Source organism: Erithacus rubecula (assembly GCF_903797595.1).
Source record: "Erithacus rubecula genome assembly, chromosome: 6".
NCBI lineage: Eukaryota > Metazoa > Chordata > Aves > Passeriformes > Muscicapidae > Erithacus > Erithacus rubecula.
Window position 1 is genome coordinate 25,340,605 of NC_136688.1, and position 15,359 is coordinate 25,355,963.

Below are 15,359 nucleotides of genomic sequence, written 5' to 3' on the forward strand. Positions count from 1 at the left end.
GGGTTCAGCTGACACAGGGAATACCTGGGCAGCCTGTGGTGGTGTAACTCCAGCCAAAAGTTAAACTCCAAACAAGGCACCCCCTCTCCTCCCTCCCATCTGGTAAGGGAGAGACAAGGAGAGATTTATGTTAACAATTTACTGAATGCAAAAAAAAAAAAAAAAAAAAAAAAAAAAAAAAAAAAAAAAAAAAAAAAAAAAGAAACACATGGTAACAGCAGAAATAGCAATAAGGAAAGTATACAAAAAGAGGGGTTTTACACACAAAAAATGTGTTCATTACCTCAGCTTAGCACAAGGAAGGAAAATGATGGGTCAATCTCCAGGCCTCTGTCACCTCTCCTAGCCAAGGGCTCTCTCTGCAGGAATTTCCTCCACAGTAAATGCTGCAGGGCATGAAGATGGAGAGAGCCCATCCCAGACATTGACTGTCATGTGCCTCTCCTTGAAGAACATCTAGTAGTAGTACCAGAACTGGCCCTTAGGACAAAATACCTAGTGTGAACATGTGGCTGAGAAGCTACCATTTCTGGTTTGCTTCAGATCATCTGAGTTTTTAGGGTGCATCACAAGTTCTGAGATGGGACATACAAAAAGTAAAGCAGGCTGTACAAGGCATCTATAGAGAACTCTTTCCATTGTCTCAAGAATATGTGTTTTCTAACCAGTCTGAGACTGGTAAAACCAGGCAGGAGCAGATCCTCCTCCCCATTACTATCAAAAAGCCTACAGGCAAAATCAAATAGAGTATCTAATCATGACAAAAATATTTCCAGCAAGGAACAACAGTTGAGAACTGAAACTGCACCAGAGTTCCTCTGAGCCTGCAATATTTACAACACTGATGGAATGCCCAGAACTTTGCAGTCATGGGAGGGCTTTGACAAATTTAGGCATTAAGGCATCAGTCATGATACCCATTTTGATAGTTCAGGTACCTTAGTTTGAGCTCATGAGTGGCTACTCAGATAAAACACTGAGCAGGATTTTAGAATGAGGCAGAAATTGTCTATCTACCTTGTTGGAAAATTTGTGGAAATAAGATACTTTTCTATAGATCTTGCCTACGTTTTAGGCCAGACCCCGAAGGACTCCTGTAAGGCCCATCTTAGCTGACCCTTGACCAACTCCTAGATGACAGCATCTGCCTTTCTTTCACAATGCTTCTGTGGGATTACTACATAAAACCAGTAAAAACTAACTTCTTAACCAGCTCCAGATCTGGAAAACAATTCCTCTCTCTCAGTTACTCACCTCTAAGGAAGAATTCACACCAGAAACAGAAGCTCCACATCTCTCTCTGCTGGACTTTCCTTTGCCTTAAGTGTGTTTGAGTATGGGATACACTGTGATGCAGTGAGCAGAAAATTGGTGTCTTACTGCATGTCTCCAGTGTTCAATTACCATACATCCTGCAATCCCCTTCACATGCTCTCTGTTTTTGTAATAGTTCAATACACTATACTGAACAAGTTCCAGATGATGCTAAAGCAAAACTGCACTTCAGGGAGCTAACTGCAGGACATATGTGTGATCTCGGACAGGACATGGTTGTGAGAGGAGATAGCGGTGGTCCTTCAAAATGAATATTTAAATTTGATTTAATTGATCGGACCTAAACAGCCACTGATCCGTATCTCTGTTGTCCAACACAAGTTTGAAAAATTAAACATCCTTCATAAAATATTTATTTCCAAGAAGAAGCACCTGGGAAACAAAACTCTAAAGATAGAAGGCCACTTAATACAGGTTCTTAAAACTAAGTAAAATGTTTTAAATTCATACTGCATAGTCACCACCTTCAGTGTCTGAAGAGGGCTTTATGGTTTTGCTACCAATAGTCCCAATGAAATACCAAAATATTTTGCATATGAAAAATTACTAGCAACTAGCCATCAAGACCATAAGAGATTGCAGACAAAGAGAGCTAATGCTATTTCCCTATCACTCACAGCTGAATCTTCATCTTTTGAAGACCACAGTGAGATGGTACTAACAGCAGAAACTGCTGAGTTTAATACCACAATTCCGGATAAGCTTGAGAAGGTTGCTTAGAAATACATGGTCCCTGTCAAGAATGGTGACTTATTTATCACATGTATGCTGTCTTGGTAAGTGCTTAGTAAGGATAGGAAAATGCTGTTCAGGCAGAGGGCTGTGCCTGTGATGCTGGCTGGCTCAGGGCTTGTTTCTTTCGTGCCACAGCCGTGCGCAAGGCCTGAAGAATCATGTTCTCGTTGTTCATTATGTTGTAATTAGCCAGCTTCAGAAGCTTGTTGAAATCTTCTACTTTCAGTGAGACCTCCCTGGTTGAGTATGGAGAGGAGAAACTAGAGATATCAACCTTGCCCTGTTCCATTTCAGCAGCACTACGTGACATGCCTGTCAAGGGAAAAAAAGAAATGTGTTTGTATAGTCCCACAGAAATACTATACTTTGATAGGTCAATAATAACTTGGAGAGATCACAGATGCAATTACTATGAAGATAAGTGCAATGCCATGATATCTGAGAAATCTACTTCTGAACTATTGGAATAAAACAAGTGTCATTAAATGTAATTTCCATTGCAGTCAGCACCACCTTCTGGCCGGCTCATGGCACATCATTTTGTGTGGTCACCCCTGCTCAAGGCTTACCAGGCAGGTTCTTTGGCAAAATACAAACAAAAAGGAATAGAGATACACAGGAGAGGAGGATGCAGAATATTAGTTGGTTTGGAAACCATCTTAAAAGCAAATTCTCCATCTCAAATACTAATCCAGGACACATTATGTACTATTGCTTTGATACTCCAGCATATTCAACCAGCATATTACATGCCTAAATAGAAGGCACAGTGGCCCACCTCAGAACGATTCTATGCTGTGATTCTCACCTAGATCTGAGTATCATAAAACCACATATAATTTGAAATATATGCTTTGTTCTATACCCTAAAATAAACTGGAAATTACAAGAAGATATTAGTTTCCATTCCTCTAATAGAGGAACGGAATTCTTCTATTCCCTGAATTGCACCAAGACACAAATAAAATTATGTACAAGACTTCACCATATTTTGCAAACAGTTTGAATCATCCCATTTTGCAATCTATTCACTAGTATGAACAAGCAGACAAAGGGGAGTTGTATTGAGTTGAGGAGAAAACACCCAGGGAGTGGGAATGTTCTTTGAGTCAATGAAGTTACCTGGGTACTGTTAACTTACCAGGTGCTACATATGCTTGAAACGTGTCATTCACTAATGGAAAATAAAGCAGCAGAGGAGCTCCTGGGGTGTCTGCACCATCGAACATGTAGCACTCTTTCAGGTTCTTCTCATCATCTGTCAGTCCAATGCAGGGAAATGGAATTCCCTGCTCTGCAAAGTATTTGCAAGCCTGCTCCAGGGGCTGGTCAACAGCAGCAGCACAAGGAACAGAAAAGATAGCAAAGATCAGACTGCTGTCAAAGCCCAACAGTTCATGCAAAGTTGCACAAAACAGACTGAGAGAGAGCCAGCCGTAAATAATGTGGATATCTGCAGCCCCAAGGACTGCTTTTCAGCTGCCCGAGGAGCCATTAGAAATAGTCTTCCAGGAAAACACCTAATATCAAGATGGCAAAGAGAGTTTAAACCTGTTCTAAGGTATGTCTCTAGAAGGAGAATATCATATAGAAACAGAACAGATAAATTCAAACAATGTTATAGACCATTAATTAAAGGAGAACTAGGTCAGAAAAAATTTGGGTCTAAACGAAACTAAATTTGCAGTCTAAGACAGTAAGATTTCCAGTCCCATTATCTGTTTATATAGCACATAACTTGTGAGCTGACCTAAGTAAACTTTAGCTAGGTTTTAAGACCAATCTACCCATATCTATAAAGTTGAATTTTAGAAATGAGATTTTCAAATAACAAATTCTAGACCTCAAAGTGTAGCGCTACAAATATTCATCAGAAAGCCCATTTGTGATGACCAGCTTTAGAAAACTCATTTGTGATGACCAGCTTTGTTAAATTATCTAACAAAAAAGTACCACCTCATTTTGAATTATTTCCAAAAAATTTCATAATACACGAATGATACATAGTGGAAGATATTATCATTTCCACTGTATTTCTCATTGTAATTGCACCACTGAAGTGTCTTCCACTTGAAAAACTGACAGAACCTTACCCACTGAACTTCCTGTTTTTGGGGTGTCCCTCGAGGACAGGTTTACAATTACAAGTCTGTTCTGTATTTTAAAGTTTGAAATTGTCTATTTATGTGGTAAATATGCTTTCAAAATGTATATAACTATTTTAACCAAATTTGATTTCTGCAAGAACAGTAAATGCATTTGATACCTCGCTTCAAGTCCACTATTTAGGAAGAAAAAGTGTATTTATTAAAAGAAATAAAAATAACTATTAAGAAACCCATTATTCACTAGGCTGTTCTTGCTAGAAAATAATTTTGTGGGAAACAAAATTTGTACATTTATAAGCAAAATGCAGATTAAATTCAGCACTTGAATCACAAAAGTTTCCCAACTATATCTGTGCTATTAAATATATATATAAAACTACAAAAGACATTGCAACTAGACTTTCTTAACTTCATCTTGCCTGTTTGTATTTCACTGGTGAAGGATTTAGGGATATTTCAAAAATAATTTGTGAAAAATACACATTTTCCTCTTTAGAAATTTCCATTCTTCTTCTAAGATTTGCAAACAGCGTGTTACTAGATTCCACTAAGTTCCTATTTCACAGACACCTGTTTGAAAGTAGTGGAAAGCAAAGCAAAAGCAGTTGTAAATGATAATTAGTTTTGAGACTTCTCACCAATGTCTGTGATCCACCTGTGTAATTTAAATGTATGATGACGTCCACTTTGCGCTCTGGTCTCATGAGGGGTGGGTAACTGGTTTCAAAGAAAAAAGCTGCATCCACCAGCTCCAGGTGTTCCGAGTTGCCTCTCAGGTCATTGGGAGAGGAGTCTAGCAAAGTGTCTAAAGAGTGGAAGATTCATAGCTGTTAGCAAACTGCAGAAAGACATCTGTCAAGTTAGAATGCAAAAATCCCATCCAGGATTTTCCCTTTGCTTTAGGGTAGGTAGTGTGCAGCAATCCTGAAGCTCCTTCACCCTCTCCACTCACTTTTTGTTGTATTTCTAAACCAATGAATGCACCAAAACCTACACAGATGTTGCCTTATATACAGAGCCCCACCCCAGCAATTTTTATTCCTGCGAGGACTTTGAGTACCCAGCAACTAAATAATTTAACATTTGTGTTACTGAAAATGAAAGGTGTGAGGAGTTCCTTCCTCCTCTCAGTAGCCACAAAACCTACTCAGTTCTCTTCAGGATGCGCAAACATCTCTCGCTAATTCCCAGCCTCTGTGCCTGCCCCAATGAGACATGTAGGCAGCAGAGCCATGCACACCTTTCCATTTTGTGAAATGTTCATGCTGGATGTACTCATTGTGCATCTGGAAGCCCCTTAGGAAGTTGTGGTACTTGGAGACGGCAGGGCGATCCGTCAGGATGTCCCGGAGTGTCGTGGAGAGGCCGCTCGTAGGAGTGAAAACACACGTAGCCATCTCATACGGCTTCTCAGGCAGGTCTGGTTGTTCCTCTGGAGATACACAGCATAAATAGCATGAAATTGAACTACAACCATAATTGAGAAGAGGCAAGACACAAATAGGAGAAAGGGTCAATGGGTCTTCTGTAATCGTGTGTTCACAGCCCAGCTTTGCATTATTTTCCCTATGATCTGCTGTGAGTTCCAGTTAATTTCATCACAAAAGTATAAACTTACTTGTGTTTCCTAAACTCTGGTTGGTTATACATGACCAAAAGAACATTTTCTCATAAAACAGGTTGGTTTTGGTACACACTGAATTAATTCACTTTTCCAGACAAACAAGAAACTGAGGAACTAATTTTATTAATATATTTTAAGGGATTACTGCTTTTAGATTCCATATAGGTTAAATATTAAATTTAAAGCTTATTTTGAAAAGCATAGAAAAATTTTAGCATTTTACTTTCAAACTAAATATTTTTACTTTTAAAAAAGCTATATTGTTGAATTTGGTTCAGTTGTAGACACCTGAATTCAACAAAGCTTACAAATTATTTATATAAACTGAAACATAAGACTTCAAGGGTTTTTTTATAAAAACAGTCCACAGAAATGTGACCCAAGTCTGTTCACTGGCTTTTCTTGAACTTTGTCACAAAGATGCTTGTGAGTTTTTCCAAGGAATGCTCTTTCAGTATGGAGCTGCTTCTCTCAGCTGGTGTAAGAGCTCCAGCACATTGACCTTGTTTGACTTGTCTACTAAGTTTTTCAGTTTAGTCAGATTTTGAGAGAGGGGTGTGCTGTGCAGGGAAAGGAGATTGAAACAGAAACAATCAAGCTTCTTTCTGGCTAACAAATATATAACATGAAGCTTTGACACAGGTATACCTTTCTCAGCCTTTTAAAGATAACACTTCAGGGATCACCTTATGTGTCCATCCCTATCTTCTTTATATCAAGAACTGTCTAATGAGGCCTTTCCTTCTTTTCACAGTCTCACTATTTAAGTAAAACACTGGTTATTCAGTAAAATCAAATAACTTCATTTTCCTGGTATGTTCCATACCCAGAGACTGAGAAAAACAACATTACAGAAAAGCTCAACAAATGGGAAATATGAGTGCAGTTACCCTATCAGAGAAGTCTGAAGGAAGGCATTTTGGTTTACCTATTTCAGTCACTTTGTCTTGGGTCCACCTATGCCAGAAGTCTTCTGAATTGTCAGCTGCGTGCCAGGCATCCAAGAGATTTTTGGAGAAAATACTACTCCACATTCCTAGAAATTGGGAGAGGTATAATAAGCAATGCAGATGTAAACACAAGTTTTTCTAAAACCGACTACTGCTCCTTCCCCAGCCCTTCTCTAACTTTTTCTTATTTCTATCCAATTTTTGCATAAGTTCAGACATCTGTTTCAGTGGTAGACTCCAAAGACAAACCTATTTAGGCAAACTTATTTAGGTAAACTTATTTCAGAAAAAAATCCAAGTCTTTTCCCTCTCACCATGTTTTACCTTGAACTTTTCTTTTCAAATTTTATATGCGGTTTTCATGTTCCTATTTTCATTTCCTTTTTCCTTTGATAAAGAAATATTTTCAGCCAGCTCCTTCTCTGATTCTCCTCTTTCTCACTCCACTGAGTTATTTTCGACTTTTTTTTTTGGCTTCCAGAGCGTATCATAGATTTCCAACTTCGAAAAATTTTTGCAAGCTACAGGAAACGATGATGCCTCAAAAGCACTCACAAATGTACATGACAATTTCTTTGCCATTTTAGTTTATTTTTATCTTAGACCAAATTATAAAACCACCTTTGCTAGCAGTTGGATGAGTCTCAGTAAACAGAATGATAGTAGTTGGAAGGGATCATCAAGCCCGACTCCTGGCCCTGCCCAGGACAACCCCAAGAATTCTGTTCCTGAGAACATTGTCCAGACTCTTTCTGGGCTCAGGCAGGCTTGGTGCTGTGATCACTTCCTTGGGGAGCCTTTCAGCTGACTGGCCCAGTGCCTCTTCTGCCTCATGCTAACAACAGGCTTCTGGGGGTGAATTCCTGAATCATTAATGTTTCTATTAAAATCCTGTTCCCTCCCCCAGGTCAGTGAGTTACCTTGCATGAAGCAGATTCGTGACTCAGGGAGTTTCTTCATCAAGCGACCCATGAAGAACTCGCTGCCAAAATCCTCTGCACGAATGAAGGCGCCGTATTTCAGGAATCCCACCTCGTATGGCGTGAACTCCACCCACTCTGCCAACACATGCACCTAGGTTACTCCACTATAGAAAATAGTCCAGTTGCCAGGCTTGGAAGAGGCCTCAGACATTAGCTCTTACAAGAAAATTGGCTTTGCACATGTCCTGAGCAAACCCTGCCAACCAGCTGAACCAGCTATCACACGGTCCCCAGGTATGTGAAAGAACTATGTCAGGGCTGGGGAAAATTTAAATTCTTCTTCTCTTTATCTAGTGAGTACAAAGTTTTCTCATGGAAGGTGCACTAGAACTCACACTGACTTCTATTGCCTTTAGGCAGCTATGAAAAACAGAGTAATAGAATGGTTTGGGATTGGAAGAGACTTTAAAGACCATACAGTTCCAACTCCCATCACGGACCAGAATATATATTAAGCAAACTTAAAGGTCTAGTGAATCACTTTCTTGAAGAATTCATATAATTTCTGAGACTTTGTCAGAGAATTATGTTGTGTTATTAGTGTGAAGTTAATACCTGAAAATACACAATCACATGCCAAGTGATCTTACAAAATACCAAACTCTTGATGTGTATCATGATCCTGTCCAGTTACTCTTTACATTTCTGAACACTGCTCCTCTGGGCTTGAATTGGGAATTTAAAACAATTCATCGTTATTTACTATATCCCCACAGTGTATCTCCCGGGGTGAAAATATAGCTCTTTTTCACAACTGAAACATTACCTCTGAAATCTTTGGTGGCAACTTTGTCCTTGACATTAAGGGCGAGGTAGATGGGCAGTGGGTTCTGACCTTGGTTTACTGCCTGACGTTGATCAGAAAGTCTGTGGTGGCTTTTCTGAATTTGAAAAAAAACAAAACCCAAAGAGTTAGATTATAATCAGTTCTTTAGAAATATCAGTTTATAAACTCTAAGACATCAATTTCCTGAATTTGCTCCTAAATTCACTTCCATGTGCTTGAATAACAGTGGATAAGAAAGAAGGAACAATTTCTGTTAAGATAACCAGCCATGTTCAGCTTTCAGTATACAATGACAGCAGTGAATCACTTCACATTCTGTTCTAGCTTTGTATAGTTAAATGTAAGTTAGAATATATAGCATATGCAGGTAATTCAGATGTCTTCATATACTTCACCTGTTAATGACAGGAGTTCTCCAAGGCAGCATGTTAGTGACCCTTCTAATCGAGTTTTCTTTTTTTTATATATATACTACATTGAAAGTAAACATCCACAAAGGAAAACTCTTTAAGCTGTTCAATACTAACAACTTATACAGGAAATGGAGGTCTTGAGTATACTTCAGCCAAATTAAATTCTAGCAAATTTTGCTGTATAGCACTGAGGCTGAAAACACTTTGTAAAATATGATATGAAATGAGATTATTTAATTCTGTCTGTTTCATCTAGACAAAAAGTAAACCATGTTTACAGAATTTTGAAATAAAATAGCTTTTTTTCCTGCTGTTATCAGTCTGGAGAAAGTTTGGAAAGTTTTTGCTTGTGTCATTACAATAAAATTAGAAATTGAAGATCCTGAGATAGCTGAAAGACGCCCACTGTAGTTAATATATCTCACCAGCTCTGGATCTTTGTACTTTCTTATCACTAAGTCACAAACTGCTGGACAAACTGTAATGAGTACATCTGCAGTACATTCAAGTTAAAAGTGCAGCTTGTGCAGACATTGCAGCAGTGGAGAGATAGAAGCATAGGGCTATAAAATCACCTAAAAACCTTAGAAATTTCTTTCACAGCTGTAGTGTTAATCAACATTCTGGTTACTTTATAGCTAGTCTGAGCATTTCTGCTACATTCAATCACACTTCAGGCTCCAGTGTAGACATACACTGTCTCTCCAAGTTATTAAGGTAAATAAGTGGTGTTCTGCCTTTGCACCAAGTACAGTGCTACTGACTGGGTGTCTCTTCCTAGGACTCTAGTTTCTAGCAATGGTTGCAAATATTAAGTCAATAAGTTTGTGAGAAGGAAGATGTGTAAACATTACCCCATCATTTAACATGGCTTCGATCATGAGTCCCCACAGATCAATAAAAGATGTTTTATGTCCTGCTTGGGTCCTTTGGCTCAGCTCTCTGTAATAATTCCTCAGACTTTTCAAGCAAAAAGCCCCCATCTTGCACTTGGCTGCTTGCTTGCGTGCTTCAATAATTACTTCCCCAAGATCCTTTCGTGACCAATCAGCATCTTCATACAGCTTTGTCATTGTCCTGCAGACAGGAAACGTGATGGAATGTAGGGAGAAATGAACAAGATGCTTTTGAAACTCAGAAAATACACTTCGTAGAGTTTTGGATGCAAATCAATCTATCTTTTAGTTACTCTTCTCTTTGAGCTTGCTTTGAGCAGAAATGCAAATCTAAAGGCAACCAATCAAAAATTGCTTAATCTGAGATGCAACACAAGTAGCTACACCAGCTGTCTATGCTGTTTCTGTCAAACAGTAAATAACAATAAAGGATCATTTTTCATAGGATTAAGGATGTTTACACTTCCAACAAAGTCTCCTCTTTTATTTAAGGATAGGTCACGATGCACAATAATTCTTTCATAGGTGACCTTGGCACTCATAATCCAAAGATGGAAGCAATAACTCAATTGATCACCTTAACCCTTTCTGAAACCAAGACAGAACATAGGTTTTTCTTAGCACAGCAAGATCTAAACAACAGTGTCAAAAGTACTCCTCACCATGTTGTGCCAGACGAACCACTGATGTATGAAACACAATCCAGAACACGCAGCTTTTGGAGACCCAAAATGCTGCCATACATGGCAGTGAGTGCTCTTATGCCACATCCTGCTGTGGTCACAGCCACTATAGGCACCTGATATTAAAAAAAGAGCAGAAAGCATAGATGAAAGAGTGACATTAAGGCACTGTCAAAAGATTGCAGAAATGCAAAAGCAGTATCCTGACACTAGTAAATAAAACACATAAATTAAGAGATAAAGCAACATTTTTCTATACTGTACATCCCTGTGGAATATATTAGGTCTTGGCACTTCAGAGAGGATTTTAAGAAACACAGACCAAATTATTGGTTTGAAATGCTTTCAAATAATTAAATTGTAATCTGAGTGGAAATATAGATTTTGCTTATCTAAACAGACAGTTGAACTCTCTAGCTGAGATCACACTGGTGGCAAAGTGCCCTGGAGGAGGAGCTGATGCTAACAATCCTCACTCCTTATCCAGATGGAGGTAAAAAAATCATCCCTCATCTCCAGGCTTGAGGGAAAGGAGAGAGAAAAATCCTCCAAAAGTGCCCCTAATTGGTTACCTCATGCTCTTGCAGATCTTCCTCCAGATGAAGAACATCCTTTAGTGCAGCAGCAACTACCTTCTTTCGGTTTTGCAGGAAATTCTGTTCATCTGTGCAGAGGTCAAACCCCAGGCGGGCATCAAGGTTTCTTGGTCTGAAACACAGACCCTGAGTCCTGAGACCAGGGCACAGGTATTGTTATGTTATTAGTCACTGTGGACAACTCCAACTGTGCTTGTGTGTGTTTACAGAGCAGTTTGTGGACAGTATAATGTAATAAATGGGAAACAATACCACAGACAAGCCTCTGCTAATTGCTGCAGCTGAAAATGAGAATGCAAATAGTAAGGCAGAGCAAATCATGACACACTGTCCCTTATGTATCTACTACAGACTTTTGGTTTTATTTGCTCATATAATAATTTTTCAAGTTTTAGTACTGCTGCACCCTGTAACTAGGTAACATCTGTCAAGAGGCACTGCAGCTGTGAGATTAGAGAAACAAGCTGCCATGCCTTGAAGTTATTTTGTTTGTATAATACAGAAATGTGATTTTTTGCAGAGCTGCTCTCTCATATAATAGTGCACACAAATCAAGACCTATTGCTGAGATGCACTAGCAGCTTGAAAATTTGGAGGACAGGGGACCCATGATTTAATCTTCCATCAATTGAAAAGGAGAACCTCACAAATAAAAGCCTACGACTCACACCATAATGAACTCACACATCTGCTCCCATCTGAGCCTGCATCAAATGATTTCAAATGAGCTTTTTGTAGGAGCAGATGTCTCCCAGTTACAGAATCAGGTCTTGCTGGAGACTCACTTACCATTCATTTGCCTTTGTGTACAAGTCAATTGTCCTGTCCTGAAAATCGCAATACAAACAGTGTAAGCATGCTCAGGTCATCCTGCACCTTCCTCCCCCACTCCATCTAGGGTCTGAGTTTCACTATTTGAATTCAGCTGCAAGGCTGGAGAATCTGGCCAGCAATGTCTGGACAGTGAGAGACCTTCACAAGTTCCAGCACAGTCTGGATTGAATAAAAGTAAACCATTCACCCAAGCTAGATGTGCTCAGGGCCCCTCAACTTCTCATAGTTTAACATTCATTATTTGAGGAGGTTGTTGAAAGCTGGGCATCTGAACCATACACATATGGATGATCTCTCTTTTATCTTCTACTTCAGGCATTCCCTTTGCAAATACAACTCCTAATTGTAATATCCATTACTGTTAACATGCATACTATGCTGATGAATGTACATATTAGACGTGTCCTGAGGAAGGCAGTTTAAACTCAGAAAAGGGTTTCACAGGGCATGCCTGGATCCATGTGCAGAACAAAAGAAAAATTATTGCATAGTTGCAGAGTGACTGTCATTCACACCTTACACCACAGCATGCTTTGTGTACAACAGGAACTGAATCACTGAGCTCTAAGACTAATCATCCACCAAACTGAAGACCTGTTGGGCTGTTTTCTGTTAAGAAAGACTTGTTCTCACCTCTCCAATTGCTATTTTCTCTTGTATGGGAAGCGAGTTCAGAGGCAGAGTCACAGATTCATTCATATCCCTTTCATTTTGACTTGATATAGACTGGGAAAAAGGATAAAACAAACAAAGTTATCTATTCCCCCCAAAAAAGAAAAGAAAAATATATAAATAAAAGGTAGCAGGAGTTTCCAGTCTGACAGACATGCAGTAGCCAGCTCCCAGCACACACACCGAGGTGTTAGAGCCCGCAGAGAAAGAGCCCCAGTCAGTGGCTCACCCTGCTGAGCCGCCTGCGCCGCGGCAGAGCCACGGTGAGCGCCGCCTGGCTGTGCTTGATGTAGTGGAACCTGGCGGGGGCCGTCGGGCACAGGCAGGAGCTCAGCGTGTGCACCCGCGTTCCTTCGTACGAGCCGTCCACAGTCAGTGCAAACTTCCTCTCTGAACAAACCAAAAAAACGTGGATCATTTGTTTGCACAGTAATGTAATATAGGTTTTCCTAAAGTAACAACGTTGTTTTGATACCCAAATTATAGGAGGAATAAATAGACTGATTTATCTGAGGGTTTCAGTTTTAGAGATGGTGTACAGAATGTGCCATATAGTGACTCTTGCTATAGCATCACTGTACTTAGATATATATGTGATAGGAGAAATTATGGCACTCTTCATTAGGCAATGATTCACAGCCAATAATAGTCTGGGGGCACTCTTTTCTGAAAGTCTGAAATGCAAAAAATACCTTATTGTTACACCAGAATAATGTTTGAGTATTACATACTATCTTATTGCTAAGATACTTTGAAAATTTTGGGAGAACACAGTTCTCATTGGTATCAGTTAAATCTCAGTCCCTCTATCATGTTTCTCTTTCCTTCTACTTTTAATATTTCTTCTGAAATATTTCTAGCATTTACAAAATAATACCTGGTGGGTTTTTTTTTCCTTTCATGCATAAGCATCAGATATGTCTGTTGAAGAAATTAAAACTGGTCTTTATGTAGACAGATATAGACTCAGAAGGTTCAAGGTGAAATATTGTATTATATATATATGTATATAATATATATGTATTTACATATATATTATATATGTAAAGCTACACACTGCAAGGTATATTGTCAGCCTAAAGAATTACCTCATTTAAACATTTTCAGCCACATCTAGCAAATTTTTTCTCTGAGCTCAACTGGATCATCCAGGTGCTTGAGGAGTGTGCTGGACTGGGGTCATCATGAGATGTAAGAGCTAGATACTTTAAAAATTGCGTAGGAGGCACGCAGTTCCACAGGTATGGGCTTGACATGGCAGTGATACACTGCTTTAAGAGTGCAGCAAATGGCTTCATTAATATACTGTGTCTTGTGTTTCACCCAGTGGCATGTCTTACATTGTTATACCCAAAGAAATTCTATGAAGTTAGATGGTAAAAGAGGCCCAATTCTCATTCTGCCCATTATTTTGTCCCAGAATCCAGAAACAAAAGGAGTTTGCTTCAAAAACCCAAATTAGAACCCAAAAAACCTCAATTCCTTGCACAACTGCTTTGGAAAATTGTAAGTATCTGGCAAGATGTCACTGCAGAGGAAAATATTTTGTGGGGAAATTAGACCATGTGCTCATGTCACCACATTCAGGTATAATCTCTATATTTTTTATCAACTATTACTACCTCCACATGCCACTGGAATCAGTGAGATTCCGTCTCGCATCCTAAATAATTTTAAAACCAGCATACTCAAGTGTAAAACACCAAGTGCTTCTGCCGTTTAGTGACAGCCTGATTTTTCTCCATAAGTCAGCAAAGGCTCACCCATAGTGTCCTTCCTCAGCCTCCCATCGTTCACCTGCACGTCCAAACAGGAAACCTCACGGGACTGTAAGAGACAAGGGGGACAAGGACAAAGGCATTCACTGTCAGCAGGGCTCAACCTCCTGCAGCCCACTGGACACCTTCCCACAGGTCTTGGGGCATGCACCTCATGGGAGAGGTGGTGCCAGCCTCTAACCCCACTGCCAGGTCTAGGGAGATGGGATTGGACTTCCCCATGGGAAATAACAGAATGCATTGGGATGAGGAAAGAGAAGGGATCTGCTCGCTCTGCCTGCAGGAGCAGCCATAGGAGAAGGCTCTCCAAACAGGGTGCCCAGCTCTCCCTGGGCAGGGGGAGGAATGTCATAGCCCTGAGCCCAGCTCAGTTTAGGCAGAGGCGAGCGCTGGCAGCAGCTCACAGTCTTCATGGCTTTAACCTCTCCCAGCACAAGTCACTAGCTGGGACCACAACATAGGAGAGCCAATGCCAGCAGCAGCTTTAGGCTGTGTGTGTTGGTCTTGATCAATGTCTCCATGCCACCACAATGGCCTGGTACCTTTAATACCAGCTTTGCAACAAGCATTCCTATACAGCAGTGAAAAGGGTTATGAAATAAAAATTACCACTAGAACTCCGTTAGTAACAATGTTTTCAGGAGGATCTGGACTGAAAGACAAAATGGATAACAGTCAATTCAAAATCAACATTCTTATTGTTCTCTTTTTCTGACTTTTCTTTAAGCATTATTTTGTTATCTTTATCTTTAAAAGTCCATCTTTAAAGAGGCATCACAGATAAACAGAATCAGAAATTCTGTGTGTATATTCAATCCAGTTTGCCTCTCACAGGCTAGAACCTGAACTTTATGTTTGTGGACATCCACCAAACAGAGGAGTTGCTCACTGTATCAGACAGGATCATTTTCTGACACTCTGAAGACAATTTACAGTGATGGTATAATCACACTATTGCTCAAAAT

General features: G+C 39.7%; 1 protein-coding gene across 1 annotated transcript in view; it reads right to left on the minus strand.

The window, feature by feature from the left end:
- Positions 1-599: 599 nt before the first annotated feature.
- Positions 600-15,359, minus strand: part of LOC306803547 (uncharacterized protein) — a 60,441-nt gene continuing 45,681 nt past the window's right edge. Inside the window, exons 27-41 of the mRNA XM_079309095.1 lie at positions 15,004-15,046; positions 14,380-14,443; positions 12,846-13,006; positions 12,578-12,670; positions 11,900-11,937; positions 11,087-11,243; positions 10,494-10,630; positions 9,790-10,012; positions 8,502-8,616; positions 7,673-7,810; positions 6,731-6,838; positions 5,419-5,610; positions 4,817-4,983; positions 3,212-3,395; positions 600-2,382 (exon numbers count right to left, since the gene is read on the minus strand). Coding sequence (XP_079165221.1) covers positions 2,144-2,382; positions 3,212-3,395; positions 4,817-4,983; positions 5,419-5,610; positions 6,731-6,838; positions 7,673-7,810; positions 8,502-8,616; positions 9,790-10,012; positions 10,494-10,630; positions 11,087-11,243; positions 11,900-11,937; positions 12,578-12,670; positions 12,846-13,006; positions 14,380-14,443; positions 15,004-15,046 — 2,059 coding nt within the window. The 3' untranslated portion in view covers positions 600-2,143. The remainder of the gene's footprint in view (positions 2,383-3,211; positions 3,396-4,816; positions 4,984-5,418; positions 5,611-6,730; positions 6,839-7,672; positions 7,811-8,501; positions 8,617-9,789; positions 10,013-10,493; positions 10,631-11,086; positions 11,244-11,899; positions 11,938-12,577; positions 12,671-12,845; positions 13,007-14,379; positions 14,444-15,003; positions 15,047-15,359) is intronic.